This window comes from Clupea harengus, unplaced genomic scaffold (genome assembly GCF_900700415.2).
Source record: "Clupea harengus unplaced genomic scaffold, Ch_v2.0.2, whole genome shotgun sequence".
Taxonomy (NCBI): Eukaryota; Metazoa; Chordata; class Actinopteri; order Clupeiformes; family Clupeidae; genus Clupea; species Clupea harengus.
In genome coordinates, this window is record NW_024879765.1 from 1 (window position 1) to 18629 (window position 18629).

An 18629-nucleotide genomic window follows, 5' to 3' on the forward strand; every position below is an offset into this window, starting at 1 on the left:
ACCGCTAGCTTGCTAGGATTCCAGTTTACATTAGCAAGGACTAATTTGTCATTCGGACTCATTTGTCAATGATCTAACATTAGCCGCTCATTGATGTTGTACGATATTAAACATCTTATTGGCTTAGTTGTAGATAGTGCTATGACGAGAGGCATCGAAACGATCAGTCGTTATCAATGTTGACTAGTTGTGTTAGCTTGCTATCTGCTAACTGAGTAACGTTAGCTAGCTAGCTGACTTTCAATGTGAGTGACTTGTATTCGGCTCGCAGCAACCAGATGAGCTTGTTACCATCCCCCATTCTTCAGTTTTCTTTAAATTTGAATTAAATTGCTATTCGTCAGACCTTATAAATCCCCTCGTATATTATTCAGACAAACAATCATTTACAATGGGTAGTGCATTTGTGGTCACATAAACCACTTTTGTGTAAAGTCAAAGTCCTTGACTGCCCAGTCAATGAATGAATGAACTGTACCGTTACTGATGGTGATAAATGCCTAACCTAATCGAGTGATTCGTAAGTCCGTAATTATCAAGTTTCTATAAGAGATATCGCTTGATTGTCAACGTCTTCATTTTTGGGGTGATTAGTGTTCAGACAGATATTCATTAGCTACTTTTAGTGCCCCCAAATGCACGTTTCACCGCCCCCTACGTTGTAGTCAAATGACTAGTGCGCACTATTTAACTGAGGTTAAAATGACTCAATGCTAACGTTGTGCTAGCTCCGGCGCTAACTCTTCTATTTCTCAGCGACTGCGCAGTTTTTTTTATCTGAATCGCAGTGACAGTAATCTTGTGCTTATACCCTCGAAATCCAATATGTGTACATGTTTAAATATAAGGGCAGCGTTTAACGATAAAAAAGGTGTAATTGTGTACCTTTCGCCCGTAATTTTCTGCTTGTCTTTTTCGTGTGACGCATGTGGGCCTGAGCATGTGGCTATGCCAGCGACAGTCCGCAGTCAGGTCCGAGTGAGATGCCGCAATGCTTCCTCAAGATTTATAACATCTGCAGAGAACTATGATCCGACTGGAGGTTTATTAAAACACTAAGCATGGTTGACCTCTGTGAAATACAGATGATTTATTGCACTTCAATACGTTGCAAATGTAGACAGTCCCCCCAGTATCCATTCAATACTCATTCATTTGTAGCCAGACGTTGTAAATTATCTGACTAGCCAGTTCCTCTTCTGCTACCTTTAAAAATAACTTAATCGGCAGTTGCCACTTGTTCAACACGCGGTTATTTACCAAATCAACGTAGTATTGTCAAAACGCAGATGTTTATGGTCAAGATTGTAAATATTTAAGCTGACTACTCCAGTAACTGTCATGCTTTTGAGTAATAAAGTAACTTATTCCTGCTTTTAGTGAATCCTTGTAGGCCGCATTTGCCACTACTTTCCATGTGAATGTGTCACGTTTTATGTTCGTGACACTCTCTCCTCCCATGTCACTGATTGGTTGGGAGCATGTAGGCTCAGTAGTATATGGCTGCAGCCTCTCAAACTAGATCCCATTTGGGTTCCATTGCCAAGTTGGTCTGCGGACTGCAGACAGATGTTGAGGTACGAAGGAGGCGGAGACGCATAGGAACTCGCGCGCACCATTGGGGGCGTTACCACAAGTTGAGCACCTATAATATCTCTGGCTCAGTATTTTGTCAGAGACCGCGTGCAACTTTGGGTTTTATCATAGAAAGTACGCACCTCAAAGACATACCAGTGGTGACGAAGTACAAAAACGGTCTATATGTTTGACACTAGTTTTGAGTTGTAAGACTTCTTCTTTTTTTAATTCATCAGTTTATCACAGTCACAGCGTGTCTTCACAATCTCCCCTGAGAGTTTGTGTTTTATTTCTTGATATTACATGGTTTGGGAAGGCAGATGTTGTCAAATCTCTTGACAGAATGCCTTTCATTCTTGTAAGTTTGACATTGGTTTTACACCACCACCATCTAAAAGTTCCTCGGACTTCTGTATGCGTATCATTATGTTGCTGTTGAACTGCTTTGGCCACGGTTAGAAAAAAAGGAGCCCAGTCAATCCCGAGGGAGAGAATGGCAGAGTAGGGGAGTATTAGCTTACCAGCACCATCCTAGAGAAGTACTGTCAGTAGATCACGGGAGTTGGGCACCAGCCAATGTCCAAATAAGTCCACAAGAGCATCTGATTCACAAATCTCACTCGTCTAGCTCCCTTTGACGCCCAAAGCAGGTTTTCCTCTCGTGATTCTTTGTCAAATCTGAAGTAGTTTTCTATGTAATGTCACCACACAGGGGTTTTTATCCCATCTTAGAATATCTGAAGGATGTAAGATTATGTATTGGTTAGTTATATTCTGTTGACTATAGTAAGGTTTATAAACTATAACAAAGTATCATTTTGGGAGTTTTTTGTGAAACAGGGAATTGTTCCCATAAAGGTAGGCTTGTGCAGAAGAATACATGAATCACCAGTGGGACAGTATAGTGTTCAGCATGTCATCCTTACTGTATTTCCTGTTATTATAAAAGTGTGCAGACAAAGGCAGGGGATGACCTGAGTGTTAATTGTACCTCATTATACGGTCCACTGCGAGTCAAGGACGTGTCATTTATTTTGAACAATGATGCTATACATTATCCCTTATATATGAACATGCTGCAGTTAGTGTGGAATTGCGCTGTGGGTTGCTTTATCATTGCACATAGTGCAGATCCAATTTCCAGTGCGTGTGTGGTTTCAAAATTAACTTCGCAAGTTGGTCCTCAGATTACAAAAAGGAAATTGCTTACTTGACCGTTAAGTCTGTGAAAATCATAAGCAATTTTCTAACAGTCTCTTAACTTTGTGGTCAAGTGGTTTTACAATGTGTTTGATGTCACCAAAATGCCACCAAATGACCAAAGTGACCCCCCCCCCTCCCCCATACCTGCTAGTGTTAAACTGATCAGACACTGGCGTCAGGACAAGCTCAGACACAAGGCCGTGGACGTCCGTTGTTACCACACTATATCCTTGCATTACCTCAATCCATTCTTGCCTTTGAAAGATGTCACAGGCCTGAGCCACCAGAAATAGCTGCAGTGTCAGTGTCCTCCCTGACACATGAGCCACTGGATTTGGTCTCCCCCTGACAGTTGTCCGCTCGGAAGTGTAGCCATAATATGTCAGTGTGTAGGAACAGAACTCTGTGCTAATCACTCATCCATTTGGCTACTTTCCACCGGGGTTATACAGTAACAATTGGAAATCAACTCGTACTGTTATTAGCTTTCCATGACATGTATTGTTGTGTAAATAGTGGAATGTTTATTGTCTACAACATTCATTTCCTACCAAGTTGCCTTTTAAATCAGGTTGAAATTGCCATTTCTCTGGGGGATGGGGACAAGTAATTCCATTTCGTCCACAGGATATATGAGCATGTGACATTGGATGAAAAAGCTGTGGTATCTTCCCCTGGGAAATGTTTTTTGGGAGTTCAGTGCTTATTGACTTAACTGATGCACACACCACTCAACCTGCTGTTATTCGTCACAGATTCACAGATTCAAGTTTGTATTGGATGTCATCTGCTACTGAGTTCAGTGGGCAAATGGATCTTCCTGAGCAGCTGCTCCTCCTTTACTGCTGTCTGTCTTGCTGCGGAGATGAATGCACCATAGACTGACCTACCGACACTGACCTACCCTCCTGGCTTTTGTGGATGGGAGCTCTACTGTATACGTTGAGCATGCTCCCCCCATAACCCGTGAGCGACTGGTCACGTTTTTTTTCCCCCCCTCCCAGCCTTGCTCTGAAGAGCGCAAGAGAACCAGTGCAGTGAAGCACGGCGAGAGGGCCTCTATCTAACACAGTGCCTCAAACACGGCTGCAGTAGCTTCCCCCTCAGCAGCTGTCCTTGAACTGTAATAGCAGGTGGCGGACGGCCAGAATGGCTCTGTAGCCAGACCTGTCTTGGTCCCTCACCTGTCTTTTGACTTTGTTTCACAGGCCTTGGAGAAAAATGACATTGTCTAAGCACAGATAAGAAGAAGTCATTCCCTCACGATAGATTTGTGTTGTCTTGGCAAAGGTTGCATACATTTGTTAAACTGTTGGGACTGCACATCTAGATTCAAATATTTAGTCCAAGTGTTGATGCCTTATTTACAGAAGCAGCAGAAATGAGATCACCCCACACTCCTGTAATATAGATGAGCGTGTACAGCTAGGAAGTTCAACGATGAGCTGTACTGGGTTAATGAAGTAACAGCAGATGGGTGTTTGACCTCAAACGAAGCCCTCAAAGTGTGATGGTGTGCTTACGTACAAAAGCAATGTATTATTTGTTTATTCAAAGATAAATTGTGTACATCACTGACATGATTTACATCCTCAGTTTCCTTCTTTCTCTCTCTGTCTACATTTTGCAGGTTTGAGTGGGACAAACTTCTGGAGAATGTGCACTGTTTGATCATTAGTGTGACAAAAACCGACAAGCAGGAAGCTTATATACTCAGGTGAGTGTCCTCGGCCGCCTACGGGTTCACCTTGTCTTTGCCCCTTTCCCTTTTTACTCACAGAGGATTAGACAGCGGGGATTAAGCAGGGCTGAACGTGTTTCCGAGCTAGAAACGCCACGATGGCTGTGTGCTCGAATCGCCACAGTGGCTGCGTGCCGTCTCCCCCTCTGTCCCTGAAGCAAGTCAGTAGGGTGTTCCCCATCTATTGTCTGACCCCTGAGATCCCCCCATTTTAATACACACACGATATACTCTATTATGTTCCTGACTAGAAATTAGATTGTGAAGGAGGTAGACGTGCACACTCAAACACAAAGACCCACTCTCATACATTAGAGACATACCAGTACTGTAAAATGTTCTGCACAGTCTGGTTATTCAGTGGCTTATCTTCTGCTAATGACCTCTAGCCTAGTTGGCTAGTTGCCTAGTTTCCTAACTTTAAATTCCTAAGGTTTTGGAATGTAAACCAAAGTCATAGGAGGCAAGGAAGCATTAGTGCACTCTTTGAAATTAGGCTAACGAAGATTCATTGTCCAGGCAATCTGATGGGTGAGTTGCCTCCCCCCCCCCACACACACACACACACCCAGACACACACACACACACACACCCAGACACACTAGCATCACTCTGAAGGAGAAAGTCTGAACGCCAGGCGACCTTGCTGAAAAGACTAGAGCTCAGCCAAGGATGCAAAGGAAGGATTTTCCTTAGCAATGCCCTCGCCAGCACCCCACCCCTCCCCTCCTCTCAGCCTCCTTGGAGAGCGTCTGATCCCTCTGCCTCGCTCTCTCTCTCTCTCCCTGCCTACTGTTGTCATGGGAACACGGCTCTTATTCCCTCTGCAGTGAGCCTGTCTTTGCTGACGCGTGTGTCTTTGCTCAAGAGAATGGCCCTCGCTGTTCTACTCCATTTTAAATAACAAACACAAATTGGCCGTCTTTTGTGGCGGGTCACACCTTAGAGCCAGACTGAATCCTCACTTGCATCATTCAGATTAAAAGGATTAAAAGGGCTGTACATTCAGGATGTATGTCTACAGCTGGATTTTCCTTTTATGGGTACAATTTAACATAGATTTCCTGGGAATGGCTATAGTAATGACATTCTATTTCACAATAGTAAAATAAAAGAAATTTGCCGTGTAATTATTCTAAAGGATTTATCGATTACCCATCATGATACTAGTTGTTGTTGCTGCTGCTGCTGTTGTTGTTGTTGTTGTTGTTGTTGTTGTTGTTGTTGTTATTATTATAATAATCAGGATTTTGGACAAGAGTTCATGGTCAACGCCCTGTGATTGGGGTCAGCCCGGGACCAGTGACCAGTGTGTATTCTCATCTGCCTGCAGTGCGATGCGCTAATCAGTTTACTGTTGTCTGATTAGGAGTGGCCTGTGCTTGAGTAGCCGTGAGCCATCGAAGGGATCGCCGAGGGCTGAGCCAGTTATTATGGTCTGGTTGTCACGTCATTGCCGGCCCCCCACTTTAATTAACTTCGATGCGTATAGGTTTCCTCAGCCTGTCTGTGTACACACGGGGAGGGCGGGTCAATGTAGCTGCTACTGTTTTAGCTTGGCGTTTGCACTCTAACGGCAAGAGTTCAAGATGACAGACTGCAAATCAATGGATGTGTAGGGAAACCTTTACTGTCCCTGTGACAGGTAATAGAAACTGCTCAAAGTGTAGTAATATTCCTGGTCTCTAGCCCCTGTTACCTTACTTGCCTTATCTAACTTTTATTAACTCATTTTATGAACTAAGTAGATCTTTATAAGCAGTGTGATGGTAATAGTGTTGTACCTTATTAAAGGCATGACGAGGAAACATTTGAAACCGTTTTGCTGTCTTGTTTGTTCTTTTCCAGTGAGAGTAGCATGTTTGTCTCCAAGAGACGTTTCATTTTGAAGACATGTGGTACCACCCTCTTACTACAAGCGCTGGTGCCCCTGCTGGAGCTCGCCAGAGAGTACTGCGGCTTTGATGCCATTGAGGTGAAAACAACACATCCACTTAACACTTGGCTTAACATTACAATCAACACTACACTTTACATACATAGATCTAGATTACTCATTATGTCCTACAGGCACAGTCATTATATGTACATGTTATGAAACCTTTTTCACACATTTGGTGAATGTGTTCTTGACATTCTCTGTTGTAGCCAGAGGTAAGCTAACCCTAGACTCATTGCATAAATAAATGTTTTCTTTGTTCCTTTTAGAATTTCTTCTATTCTCGCAAGAACTTCATGAAGCCCAGCCATCAGGAGTTCCCTCACCGGAATTTCCAGGAGGAAGTGGATTTTCTGAGCCAGATTTTCCCGAGTAAGACTACCAAATCCACCCACAGGTGTTTGAGGCCCGAGAATTGTCTTCACTTGTGGTGTGTTTTATGTGTAATAACGTTCTCTTTCTCCCTCTTAGACGGGGCAGCCTACTGTATGGGCCGATTGAATTCTGACTGCTGGTAAGCTCATTTCTTCCATTCATTAGTGGTAAACGAATGAAAGAACAAGTCTGGGTTCAGATTATGAAGCTTTCCCTCTGTGTGGTCCAGTGCTCATCTCCTGCTCCTGCCTCACCTTGCTTCTCCAGGTACCTTTTTACTCTGGACCTGCCAGAGTTTTGGGAGAACAAGCATGCGGATCAGACCCTGGAAGTTCTGATGAGCGATCTTGACCCAGCGGTGATGGACCAGTTCTACATGAAAGACGGTGTTTCTGCAAATGATGTCACTCGTGTAAGAACCGCCTTTTACAGTCAGCTTGTGGTCGCCTCGAAAAGATGTTATTCTACCCATTCAGATTGTGTTTTTTAGCAGTTATCTATGTCTAAGTTATTTGTGAAATGCAACGGTTAGTTGACATATTGCTTCAGGATGTTGCATGCAGTGGTGTTTCAAAATGCAGGATCCTTTTTCAACCACGGGTCATGACCGCCCTTTTTTTATTCCATAATGCCAGAATGGCTGTTTAATGAGTTTGTTTTTTGTTTCTACAGATGAGTGGAATACGTGACCTGATCCCAGGTTCTGTGATTGATGCCACAATGTTCAACCCTTGTGGATATTCAATGAATGGAATGAAAACGGATGTAAGTACTTCTGGACAAGCGTGTTAACTGTTCTACGCACATAATGAAGATATGAAGAAGTTCTCCTGTCAAATGGAGAACTTTGTTTAGCTTGCTCGTCTGATTATGTGTGTTTTTTTTTTTACTGTTTTGCTTGATGTCACAGGGAACTTACTGGACGATCCACATCACTCCAGAGCCAGAGTTCTCTTACGTTAGCTTCGAAACCAACCTCTCCCAATCATCCTATGAAGATCTCATCCGCAAGGTTGTGGATGTCTTCAAGCCAGGGAAATTTGTGACCACGCTTTTTGTCAACCAGGTATGCTCGAATATAGGCACACTTGAGTACGCCTTGTAAAAATGTATTGTCACTTAACTGACTAATGACCGATGAAACCAATTCATATTTTGCTTTCTTTCTTTCTTTCTTTCCTTCCCTCTTGTCTTTCTGAGGTGCAGAGCTCCAAATGTCGCAGTGTTTTCTCCTCCGCCCAGAAGCTTGAGGGCTACAAGCGCCTGGATCGCCAGTTGGCCCAATTCAACGATTACAATTTTGTTTTTAACAGTTACGCCATGAGCCGCCAGCAGAACCAGCAGAGCTGAACGAGAGAAATGAAGAAAAAGCGTAAAAAGAAAGGCGGACTCCGGGAGCGATTGCTCGGCGTCCGTCTTCCTCCTCCTTCTCCTCCTTCTCCTATTTCCTCTGTTCTACTGTCATTCTGTGTTGAGGTTCTTGGCCATGATAAGGATTATAGCGCCGAGGCCAAGAGGTTTAGTTTCCCCCTGTCAAGTTTGAATCGTATGCCTACTACTTGTACCTATAACTTAGCTATCTTGCATGAAAGCTCTCCTGTTCGTGTAGATATCCTAGCTCACTCTTGCTGTGATCTTGAAGTGCATGTAGAGGAATTACAGCAGCTCTGTTTGGGGCGGTGGGGGAGGGGGCGAGGGCTTCGTCCTCCCTTCCGCCGCCACGGCCCCTTCCTGCAGGTGTCCCCCCTCATCCCCCACAGACAAGGCTTCCGTGCTCACTAGGCCTGAACCCTGGCATGCTGAGATTGGGCCTCCAACTCTAATGCACATTGTGTGGTTCCACCAAGCCCCTCCTGTGCCTCACAGCTCTCTAGATCTTTCTAGATCCTACTCTCTCACTCTTTTAAGTCTCTTAAGCTGATAGTCGCGGTGCAAGAAAATAACACACAACAGTTTGGGTAGCTTGAGTTTCTTCTTCTTCTTCTTTTTTTTTTTTTTTTTTAATAGATATCTCGTCCCCTTGTGTGTGTGGTTTGGTTGTTCTTGCACACAGGCTTATTTTAGCAAGTAGTAGCAGCAGAGAGCTCACTACTGAGTCACCTGGATGGTCGTTTCATTTTTCACTTGGATTAAGCCCATGGCCATTTCCAAGGCTGAGTTTTCCAAAGTTTTTCACCCCAACTCTGGTTATGCGATTTGCTGTTAATTCACTGGTGTTGGTGTCCACTTCAATAATCTGAAGTGAAGTGATCCAGGCAATTGTAAGGTTTCAGTTTGGGTGTGTCTTCTGATCCCAGTTGAATGTAGATGTTAACCAAGGACACTGCAATTTAAAAAACAAAACAAAAAAAAAACATTTTTGGAGTTTGAATGTAGTTCCATTTGAAAGCTGGATCTGGGAGAAAATAAGGATAGTTGAAGGTTGTAGTTGGCCTTTCCTGTAGAATGTTTATATACTGAGGACACCTTAGGTGTGGGGTCTACACCTGGCCTCGCCAACAGCACTGGGGTCATTGTTTGATAGGAGGTGGGGTGTGAGTGTGGGGTGCGTGGTCTCCTTGCTCCCATCACCACCAAATGATGCTTGACCAGTGCTGTGCAGCTCCCCTCTACATCATAGCTGTGAGTGGGTCGAATGATGCTTGACCAGCTCCCCTCTACATCATAACTGTGAGTGGGTCGAATGAATTGAGACTCTTTTGCTTCGAACAGTGCTAGCCCAGCAAAGCACTTTCTCTTTGGCTAAACAATGTATGTCCAGTCCAGTCCTGTCCCCTCACCCTCTCTGTTACTATAACTTTTTCTTTTCTCTCTCTGTCTCTCTTTCCCCTCCCGTACAGAAACTGGTGACCCACACAATGGGCTCCAACCAATCTGAGCATGCCAGGGTCATCCCGGATCATTCCACACCTAACTGTTGCATAAACTGCCGTTTTATTAATTTTATTGTGCACAGACGTTTTTTTTTTCTCTCCCTGCCCCACTGTCATGAACTGGTCCCCCAAATGTGACTCCACTGCACTTTTTTTGGAGTTCGCATCAATGCCCTTTTGTTTACGTCCACGGAAAGATCCTGTGTTCCAATGGTGCATGTGACTACTAGTGCTGTATTGCTTGACAGTTGTATGTGCTGCATTTCTCGTTCCTCATGTATAAGTAAAAAAAAAAGTAAAAGGAAAAGAAAGAAAGAAAAGGAAAAAAAATGAAATCTAAGTACTTTTTTCCCCCTCACTTCCTCTTGTTTAGTTACATAAAAATGCATAAAAGGAGAAAAAAACTGTAGCTGATAGGATTGGGGCATCCTGATAATGTTTTTATTGGAACAGGTGGTGTCTCCTTCCTGATATTTGTTTCTTTTCTTTTTTTGATGATTCCCACCTAAAGTGCTGAAAGCAGATCTGTGACTATTCAGTTGGTGTTGAAAAAACCCGTGTGGGCTTTTGTCATTCGATTGCAGTTTTGCTGAAAGGCATTTTAAAGAGGGGACTGTTCTTTTCCATTGGCCAGTCAGTAGTCTTCATGAAGCTTCTCCCGCCAGAGATTGCAGACTGAGTGGTGAAATTTGCTGACTTGAGAGCAGGAGAAGAGACCGGTTTTTAGTTGAGGTTGGGTTGGAGACTAAAGCCCTGAACTGCTTTCAGCACTGTGGGGATATTTTTTCTTTTTGTTTCATACGGATAGGAACGAGTTTTAAGTAGAGAGACAGAACACGGATAAGCTCCTATAAGACTCTGAAAGGATGCGAGTTGCACACTGTTGAAACCGACACAGACTTAGTTTCTGAAGAAGAATGTGATATTACAAGTGGACCACTTCAATGGAGCGACACCTCTCTAGGCAAGGACCTGTGCAATGTTGACAATTGGCACAGTCTCCTCCAGTAAGGCCTGTTGTGGATTGAGGAGTGGTTTTGTTCAATTTAAATTTTTGCCAGAGGACCAACCAGCCAGGTCTTTGCCTTCAGGTCGTGCTACGCTTCAGTTTCGCCATAGTTTAGAAGCAGCCATAGTTCTATAGGAGCGTATATTGTACTAGAGAGGACATTTAGCATAAGCACTGTCAAACACAAGAAAAACCTTTATTTTCTGGATGAAGTCATATTTTGGAGCGCAAGTTTGAGAAGTGGGTAATTCAAGTTGACACGGTTTGGAGCATAATGGGGTTTTTTGTTTTGTTTACTTTCTAAATATACAAGATGACTAATGATATTTTTTGCAGTCAAGCTATTTTTTTACAATACATTTTTGTAAGGGATGCATTTCTGCTGCGGACCAATTACATAGATTTTTTTGTCTGTATTTTTTTATTTTGGATGTCAAAAGTGTTCCAAACTTTTAATTTGTTCTGAAGTTAAGCGGCTAGATAATCAAATCATGTTTTTTTTTTCTCTTTTTTTTTTTTTTTTCCTATTTCTCTGCCTTCCCCTGGTATTGTTGCGATCCCTGGGAAAGGCAGATAACACTAGCCTCCTCTCCTGTGAGGAAGGGTGCCATGGCAGGATTTGGTATCAGGATGTGTCGAAGGGAAAACTTTGCTGTTCTAACTCTCTTGCTACTCTCGGCTTGGTCAAGATGTGCTAAATATATCTGTACTGAGCTTGATGCTTTAATAAAAAACAAAATAAAAATGCATTGTTGTCATGACTGATCTTTTTTCCCCCCAAACAAAAATGTAATGATTATCTTGAATGTGACCAACCATTTCAAGAGCCAATGTAGCCATTCATAAATCTATTTTCACTACCCAGTTGTAATAAACGTGTGAAAAGGAGATGTCTGACCCGTTCTGAATGACCCTTTGTCACCATAAGTGCATCAGATGAACGCTGCACTGAAACTCAAACATGTCTGACATAACCATTGATGGGCAAGAAAACTAAAGGAGTTTTGTCCCCAGTTTAATAGTACTGGAAAGTAACCCTGGTCATAATGACACTCTTGCACGATCACGTAATGTGTTAAAGCTACAGTAGTTAGTTCTGGTCTAAAACCAGCGAGTAACCTTGCAAGCATCACCAACAGCCCCGTTGGCACTGATGATGCTCGTCACCAACATGTGTTTTGGCGAGAAAACTGGCAATGTGCTGTGAAAATGTTCCATTTATTTTCACAGAGTGTGGCTCGTGGGAACGACGTGATTATCTGTCCTTCACATGAACATATAACTATAAACATACCAAAACTAGTTGCCTGATAAAAGCATACCTCACAAATGGACACATTATTGCATAGTGTTGCTTTAAAGTGTAAGTTCACCCCTAAAAGACGGTTTTTGAGCTGTAAACTAAATTATATGACTGAACTGTGATGAGACATCAACGCTGGTATTAATATTCACAGCATTTGCATAAAACAATCTGCATTTTATGGGCTGAAGGTGGCTTAACACGCCATCTACTGTTTAAATCCTGAACCTTACAAGACCGATGCTGGCGTAGAGTAGACTGTCTGATACGTCTCTACATCATGATATTCATAAACTATTGCAGTGAGTGGAGCTTCAGACATTGCACTAACCTTCACAATGCTATGTGCCACTAAGGAATGGGGATCAAATGTAGTTGACAGGATGGTGATCACTGTACCAACACAAAAGGTGCTTCTTATCACGGATTCAGTTCTTAACTAGACAAAAAGTTTACTCCAGTAATTATTTACAATGAAAATATACTTGTAATTGTACGTTACTTAAGTGGGATGTAAACCTTTTTCCGTTTCTGTATTTAGCATAATTGGGCTTTAATGCCATGTTTGCATTAGTTCACACAGGCTCTATGTATACGCCAGTGCAGTGGGTCGGCACCTGTTGTCCAGTGTCACCATGTTCAGAGGTGGGTTGAGCAAAGGCAAGCTGAAACATGGCCCTTCACTGACACCCACTGGCCAAAGAACAAACGCACAGCTACTTCAAAACATGTTAAATGAATTCATTTAGTAATGAATGCCATGAAATATCACCTTTGTAAGGAGTCACTTGGTTAAAAGCAGGATGGAAACTTATATGAACCGATTAGGTTAACCATCAGTGGTATGTCAACAGAAGTTGGCCTTATTGAATAACAGGTACTCAGAAGAATTTTACAAATCACTGTGTGTTTTAATGTTAGGTGGCTTCACATAAACAAGGGAAAGATAGTATCTCTGTACTTTTATTCATTAAATGCTTGGATACACAGCTCAGTTGGTATGCTATTCAAAAGTGTGAAAGTTTCCACAATACAGAGAACTGATCTCATGTAACTAACACTACTCTTCCCCAACCACACGGAAACACCCTCACACAACAGACCATGATCCCTTCTACGCTGATGCCAGCTCCTTAGAATGACTGATACATGATTGATCTAATAAATGATTGATCTAAAAATGATATTTGCAGTTGAAACACACAGTTCTGTGTATACAGTGTGTGAAGTCCTCATGCCTTCTCAGACAGCACCTACCAAAGCTGGAATGATACTACTGAGGGTTGAGACTGAAGCTGATGGTCTGTCAGAGTCAGACACCCAAACCCACTGAGAGAAAGGCAAGCAGGCATATGGATTAGCGGAGGAATAGAAAGGCAAACAAACAGGACTCGGCCTCGGACAATTTTCCAACAGAGGAGAGAGGTAGTGGCCGCCCCCCTCACCTGCGCTCCTTGTCCTTGGGCCTCCTGGGGCTGCGGCTGCGGTTGCGGCGGGCGTGGCTCTTGTCGCTGCTCTCGTGCCGGTGTTTATCCCGGTGCCTGTCGGAGTGTTTGTCACGGTGTTTGTCACGGTGGCCATCCCTGTCCCGGTCCCTGGAGCGTGAGCGTGACTGCTGACGACTCGGTTTCTTGTCCCGTCGGCTCTCGTCAGTCTCCTGAAAGAGGGAGGAGGAAGAAGAGGAGGAAGAAGACTGCCTGAGTCAATCAGAAATGATCATTAGCAGAGGAAGAGGAAGAAGAAGAACCCTGCCTGAGTCAATCAGAAATGATCATCAGCCAAAGAAAGTACTGCACTTTCAACACCAGTGCCAATTAAACATGGACACCACCAAGGATCTGACGTTGGGCAGTGGTTCAACATGTTTTGCCAATAAGAGAGAGATCCAGGAGCAGCACACAAAGAGGGGAATGTGTCCATCAGAAACGGCAGGAAGTAGTGGACCTGGGCAAACATTCCATTTCAAAAGGGAGCTCCTATTTGCAGTGTCATAAATACAGACCTAGCAGGGTGCAAGCCAACACACACAGCAAACATGAAGGGACAGAATTTCCTTTCTGACCTTAGATTTCTTAGGCTTTCTGGCATCTTCGTCGTCAGAGTGATGGGAGTGATGCTTCTTCTCTTTCAGTTTCCTGTCAAATGCCTGATGGCTTCCACCTTCCTTTTCCTCCTCTTCATCAAGCAGCAGGTCATACCTGGAACTGAGGTTGGTGCATGAAGGAAAAGGGAACTGACCATATGGAACACAACACACTCACTTAAGTCTCCACACAACATGTTTTTCAAATAACAGTATTTAGGAATGGCAACATTTAAACATGGCACCCCAGCCGGTGTCAAGTCTGTAGAATGACACCAGACCTGAATGACAGATGCAATGACATAGCTTATCAAGTCAGAAGGATACTCTTGTTTTGGCTTTGCTTTCTCTTTCAGGGTCAGCTTGTTCTTGCTGTCCTGATCCTTCTCATAGGCTTTGAAGTCATCCTTGGTGTACTTCCCACCTTGAAATTAATAATGCACACTTCAGTAAGTGAAGAATCAGCATAAGATAGATGAAGACACCGACATCCTGAGGTAAAAATAATACCTAAAAAATGTTCTCAACAAAGCAAAACATCAAAAACAAAAACACAACTAAATTCACTTTTTCAATCCAAGTTAAGCACAAAAGAGGTTGTGGGAGGGTCACTCCAAGAGCCTGCCACAGGAAATGGCCCTTTAAACACCAGTGCAGTGGTGCTTATTAGGGGAGTCTGCTCTTACCTTTGCCTTTAAATTTGATCTTGGCCACTGACTGGCTGAAGTCCACATGTATCCGCCGGTCATCAATAAGCACATTATCCATTTTAAAGTATGCCTTTTCACAATCCTCCTCCTAGAGTACATGCAATTAAAGAAACATTAAACATTACATAAAGAAACCATTATTCTTGTTTCAAAAACTGCAGATTTAGTCCAGTTTGTAACCTGAAGAATGCAATCAACCCTCACTCAGCCAGTGTAATCCAAAAATGGTAAGAAAGCGACAGGAGTTATTAAATTGATATTGACACTGCACATAGTAATGAATTTACCTTTTCAAACTCTATGAAAGAATAGCACAGAGACTCCCCTGTCTTCCAGTCTCTGATGATCTCACAGCTGTTATGTAGAAAAGACAAAATTAAAAAGGTAGGCAAATCCATGTAAGTATGATGTAAATAAACACTTTTTTGTGAGCAGTGAGCATCCTTGAGCCTTATTTATGTGTGCCAGTCCCTATGGAAATAGACCAAGCCATGTGCTTAGAAATAAAGAAGCCTTGTTGTATGTGAACTTTACTTGCCACATTGCTTGAGGTGTATTCTCAAGCTCGCCAATGTGACACAATTGTTTGTCATTTTTGCTATGATAACATCCATTAATACCTCAAAATCCAGTGAAGCCTGAGTCTCATTACAGTTTACAGTGAGGAACCTCTTTTACACAAAAGGGCACTGCCATTGCCAAGTCCCTTACTGAGTGTCTTTAAAGCAGTGGGCTTCTTCACAAATTAAGCTAAGCAACGCTGAGTTTCTCAAAATTCCACAAGCAACAAAATCTATACTCCACACATAACAGAATGATTTGTTTTGTACAGAAACCTTGCTATGGAACCAAAGCGGGAGAAGATGATCTCCAGATCTTCATCAGTGGTGACAGGGTTCAGTTTGCAGACAAACAACACATTCTCTGGAGGTTTAACATCTGCATCTGGCAAATCACCCACCTATAAAACATAACACAGAAGTCCAGAGTGAACATTTCCTAACCACTTTTTAGACTCTTACATATGTAGTGAGATACTTTGGCACTGATATTAGTACAGCACTAGCATCAACATCTGCATCGTTTTAATACTCAACTAATAAATAATCACAACTGCATCAAATTATCACACACTAGCTTTGTTTTACTGCACTTGGTGTCCACTAGATATTCTCTCTTCATACATCTCACAGACTACAAAGGGAAAAGTGGTCTCTCCCTCTCACCATCTCAAGCAGTATGGCCTGAGTCTTGGCTTCTTTCTCCTGAAGAATTCCATCGATCTCTTCAGTGGTCCTCCCCTCATTGTCGACTATCGACTCATCCGCTCCAATACGGCCACTCTGCCAAAGGGACGAGACATTAGTGTCAGAGAGGTCCAATACAAATTGACAGAGACTGTTAATCCTCCGTACAAGTAAGCATGATACGGGGGGGGGGGGGGGGGGGGGGGGGGGGGGGGGAAATACACAGAAGGAAAATACAAGGAAAACAACATCTACTGGTATCAGCAGCAATACTAGGGGTTTTGTTCCCCAAAACTGCACACTTACATCTAGCTGTTCTTTAGTGGGCTCAGGAGAACGATCTGGAACAGGCAGGTTGAGTGGGTCATCAAAAGGATCCTCTAAGATCACAGTGTGGTTGATCCTAAAAGTCAAAGAGGGTTCAGTGCCGTGGCTCAAATTGTATACAGGACCCTGAGTAAAAGGCCATCAAAACCTTATTCCAAATCATGCTGAAACGCATGTCTGCAGTGCATGTCATCTGTATTCACCATGAATGCTTCTTCATGACATTTGTTCTTTTCCTTCACATATGCCTTCTATCATTTTAAAACAAGAAGCAACCAATTACTTCCCATGTGAGTAAAGATAAGATAAGAGATAAGTCAAACTTGATGTCGACTAACCTGATGTCCTGAAAAGGGACAAAGTCTTTGTCGACAAAAGTCTCATTGATCTTCTGTAGCACATCCATGCCCTCTGTCACCTCCCCAAAAACGGTGTGAACCCCATCCAGGTAATCCAAAGTCTCCCCTGTTGTAATGAGAAACTAAATAAAAGAGGGTAAAGTCATCTCATATCCTGAAGTTTTCAGACAACACTGAATTTGAGCATGGCCTTTAAAGAATGTGAATTTGAAGTGACAGCAAATATGCAAATAGTAAAGGTGACTAAAAAGCAACAACCAATCCTCGCTACTTTCATCTTCAAAACATATTTCTTAAAGATTACAGCAGTGTGTCAAGTCCTTTTCTTTGCCCTATGTTGAAATGTTAAGACTTAAGAGAACCTGAGAGCCATGTTGATCACTGCCGTTGTTCACCATGGATAGGGTGCCCTTCTTTTTGTGTTTAATCCTGGGGACTTTCTCTGCATCGAAGAAGCGGGCCTGGTCCCCATAGAGTTTACTGGAAAATATGATGTGTACATTTTCTCACAAGTCACACCAATACTCTTGCCAACAGGTGAAAGTTTAGGACTACAAAGTTACTTTGCTTGACTAGATTGCCCAGCACTCAGTTCTTATTACAGACATATGGCAAAATTAGATCTGTTCCACCTTCCTTCACATACTAATAGATCGGACCACTTGTGGCACAACTTTTTGCACCCGTGTATCATTTTTGCTTCACCTAGATATGTGAACGCATGTTGTCTGGCATTATCAACGAAAGTACATTCTGATATTGCCATGTATGCCACAGTTAACACGAATGTCCGGTCTGGAAAAAGGGGGTTACCTGAAAACGGACTCTCCTCCACGACCCGTGCCCGTGGGGTCTCCAGTTTGCGAGATGAAGTCTCTCTAGTTAGGTGAGCAAACAGATGGTTTATCTTATAATGTCCAACCAAACTATACAGAAATATTACAGTAAATATGATTTGTAAATGTTAATTCGTACCTGCACATTATGGAATAAACAGAAGTTGTAGAACTTGATCTTGCATAACTTCAAGAAATTCAGACACGCTGAAAATATGAAGTAAATATTACAAATGCGTAACGTTAATTTTCCGAATACATCTAACGTTAATCAGCAACTGGACATGGAATGAAGCAAACTTACTGTAGCTACCCAATGCTTAAAGTAGCTAGCAATATGTTGAAGCTCTAAATGCCTTATTCTACCAGTCCAAGACACTGCTTTTTTGTAGTGTAGTCTGTATTACCAAATATAAATAGCTAAAACGTTAGTAAACGATAGTGTTACCAAATGTGCACTAGCTAGCTGGTTAGCTTAGAGCTTTCAGCCAAGTTGGTCTTCCAACAGTAACATTCAAGGAACATCGTCGCTCCCATAAATGTATAGTTTTGCGTGTTATAACACATATGGTCGTTATTATAGAAACCCATAGGTAAATGTTTATAATTACTTTTCGGTCTTTCTTCTGTGTATAAATCAACAACAATATCTCCAAGAGTGGTTTCAAGTAGGACCGCCATGCTTGTTTCGTTATCTGACGTCACTGCAACGTCGGACTGCGACGTCTAGTTAACATAAAGAGGAAGGCTGTTCTAAAACATAGCCTACGCTGTGGTGCAAACTCCCTTTTATGTCGATCCAAACGCAGAGGATGCATTGAAGGTATCAACCCTAATAAAATTGTCTGCTAGTGCATCGTTAATCTATTTCTCAAGTTGTGAAAAAAGTAGCTGTATCAGATTTGGCCATCTTGAAGTCTCGGCTGAAGCGGCATCGTATAAAAGTGGACATATCAAAAAATATTGATTTGCAAATAATGAACCTGATATTTAAAAAGCAATGGCATAGCCGCGACTTCTGTCGTACCTTCCTTGTGTATATAACG

The 18629-nt window shown here is 42.6% G+C and overlaps 2 protein-coding genes across 2 annotated transcripts; one reads left to right on the forward strand and one right to left on the reverse strand.

Moving 5' to 3' along the window:
• Window positions 1–4289: 4289 nt before the first annotated feature.
• amd1 (adenosylmethionine decarboxylase 1) lies at window positions 4290–11465 on the forward strand. Its single transcript, XM_042704968.1, has 8 exons — window positions 4290–4498; window positions 6371–6497; window positions 6731–6833; window positions 6933–6975; window positions 7104–7248; window positions 7509–7601; window positions 7747–7902; window positions 8043–11465. The coding sequence occupies exons 2-8, from the start codon at window positions 6381–6383 to the stop codon at window positions 8184–8186; spliced, it is 801 nt and encodes a 266-aa protein (XP_042560902.1). The 5' UTR covers window positions 4290–4498; window positions 6371–6380; the 3' UTR covers window positions 8187–11465.
• Window positions 11466–12909: 1444 nt separating this feature from the next.
• Window positions 12910–18578, reverse strand: ppil4 (peptidylprolyl isomerase (cyclophilin)-like 4). The gene is made up of 13 exons (XM_042704967.1): window positions 18195–18578; window positions 17723–17790; window positions 17561–17625; window positions 17110–17227; window positions 16727–16869; window positions 16368–16464; window positions 16041–16157; window positions 15651–15775; window positions 15102–15168; window positions 14791–14902; window positions 14432–14528; window positions 14084–14225; window positions 12910–13678 (listed from the first exon to the last, which is right to left on the reverse strand). The coding sequence occupies exons 1-13, from the start codon at window positions 18262–18264 to the stop codon at window positions 13463–13465; spliced, it is 1437 nt and encodes a 478-aa protein (XP_042560901.1). The 5' UTR covers window positions 18265–18578; the 3' UTR covers window positions 12910–13462.
• Window positions 18579–18629: the final 51 nt, after the last annotated feature.

Excerpts from the sequence above, each read along its gene's own strand:
- ppil4 (XM_042704967.1), bottom strand. The coding sequence starts at position 18,264 with ATGGCGGTCCTACTTGAAACCACTCTTGGAGATATTGTTGTTGATTTA. Across the intron at positions 16,465-16,726 it reads GTCCCTTTTCAGGACATCAG|GATCAACCACACTGTGATCT; the intron begins GTTAGTCGACAT and ends TTTGACTTTTAG. Across the intron at positions 15,169-15,650 it reads CGCTTTGGTTCCATAGCAAG|CTGTGAGATCATCAGAGACT; the intron begins GTTTCTGTACAA and ends TCTACATAACAG.
- amd1 (XM_042704968.1), top strand. The coding sequence starts at position 6,381 with ATGTTTGTCTCCAAGAGACGTTTCATTTTGAAGACATGTGGTACCACC. Across the intron at positions 6,976-7,103 it reads CGATTGAATTCTGACTGCTG|GTACCTTTTTACTCTGGACC; the intron begins GTAAGCTCATTT and ends TTGCTTCTCCAG. Across the intron at positions 7,249-7,508 it reads CTGCAAATGATGTCACTCGT|ATGAGTGGAATACGTGACCT; the intron begins GTAAGAACCGCC and ends TTGTTTCTACAG.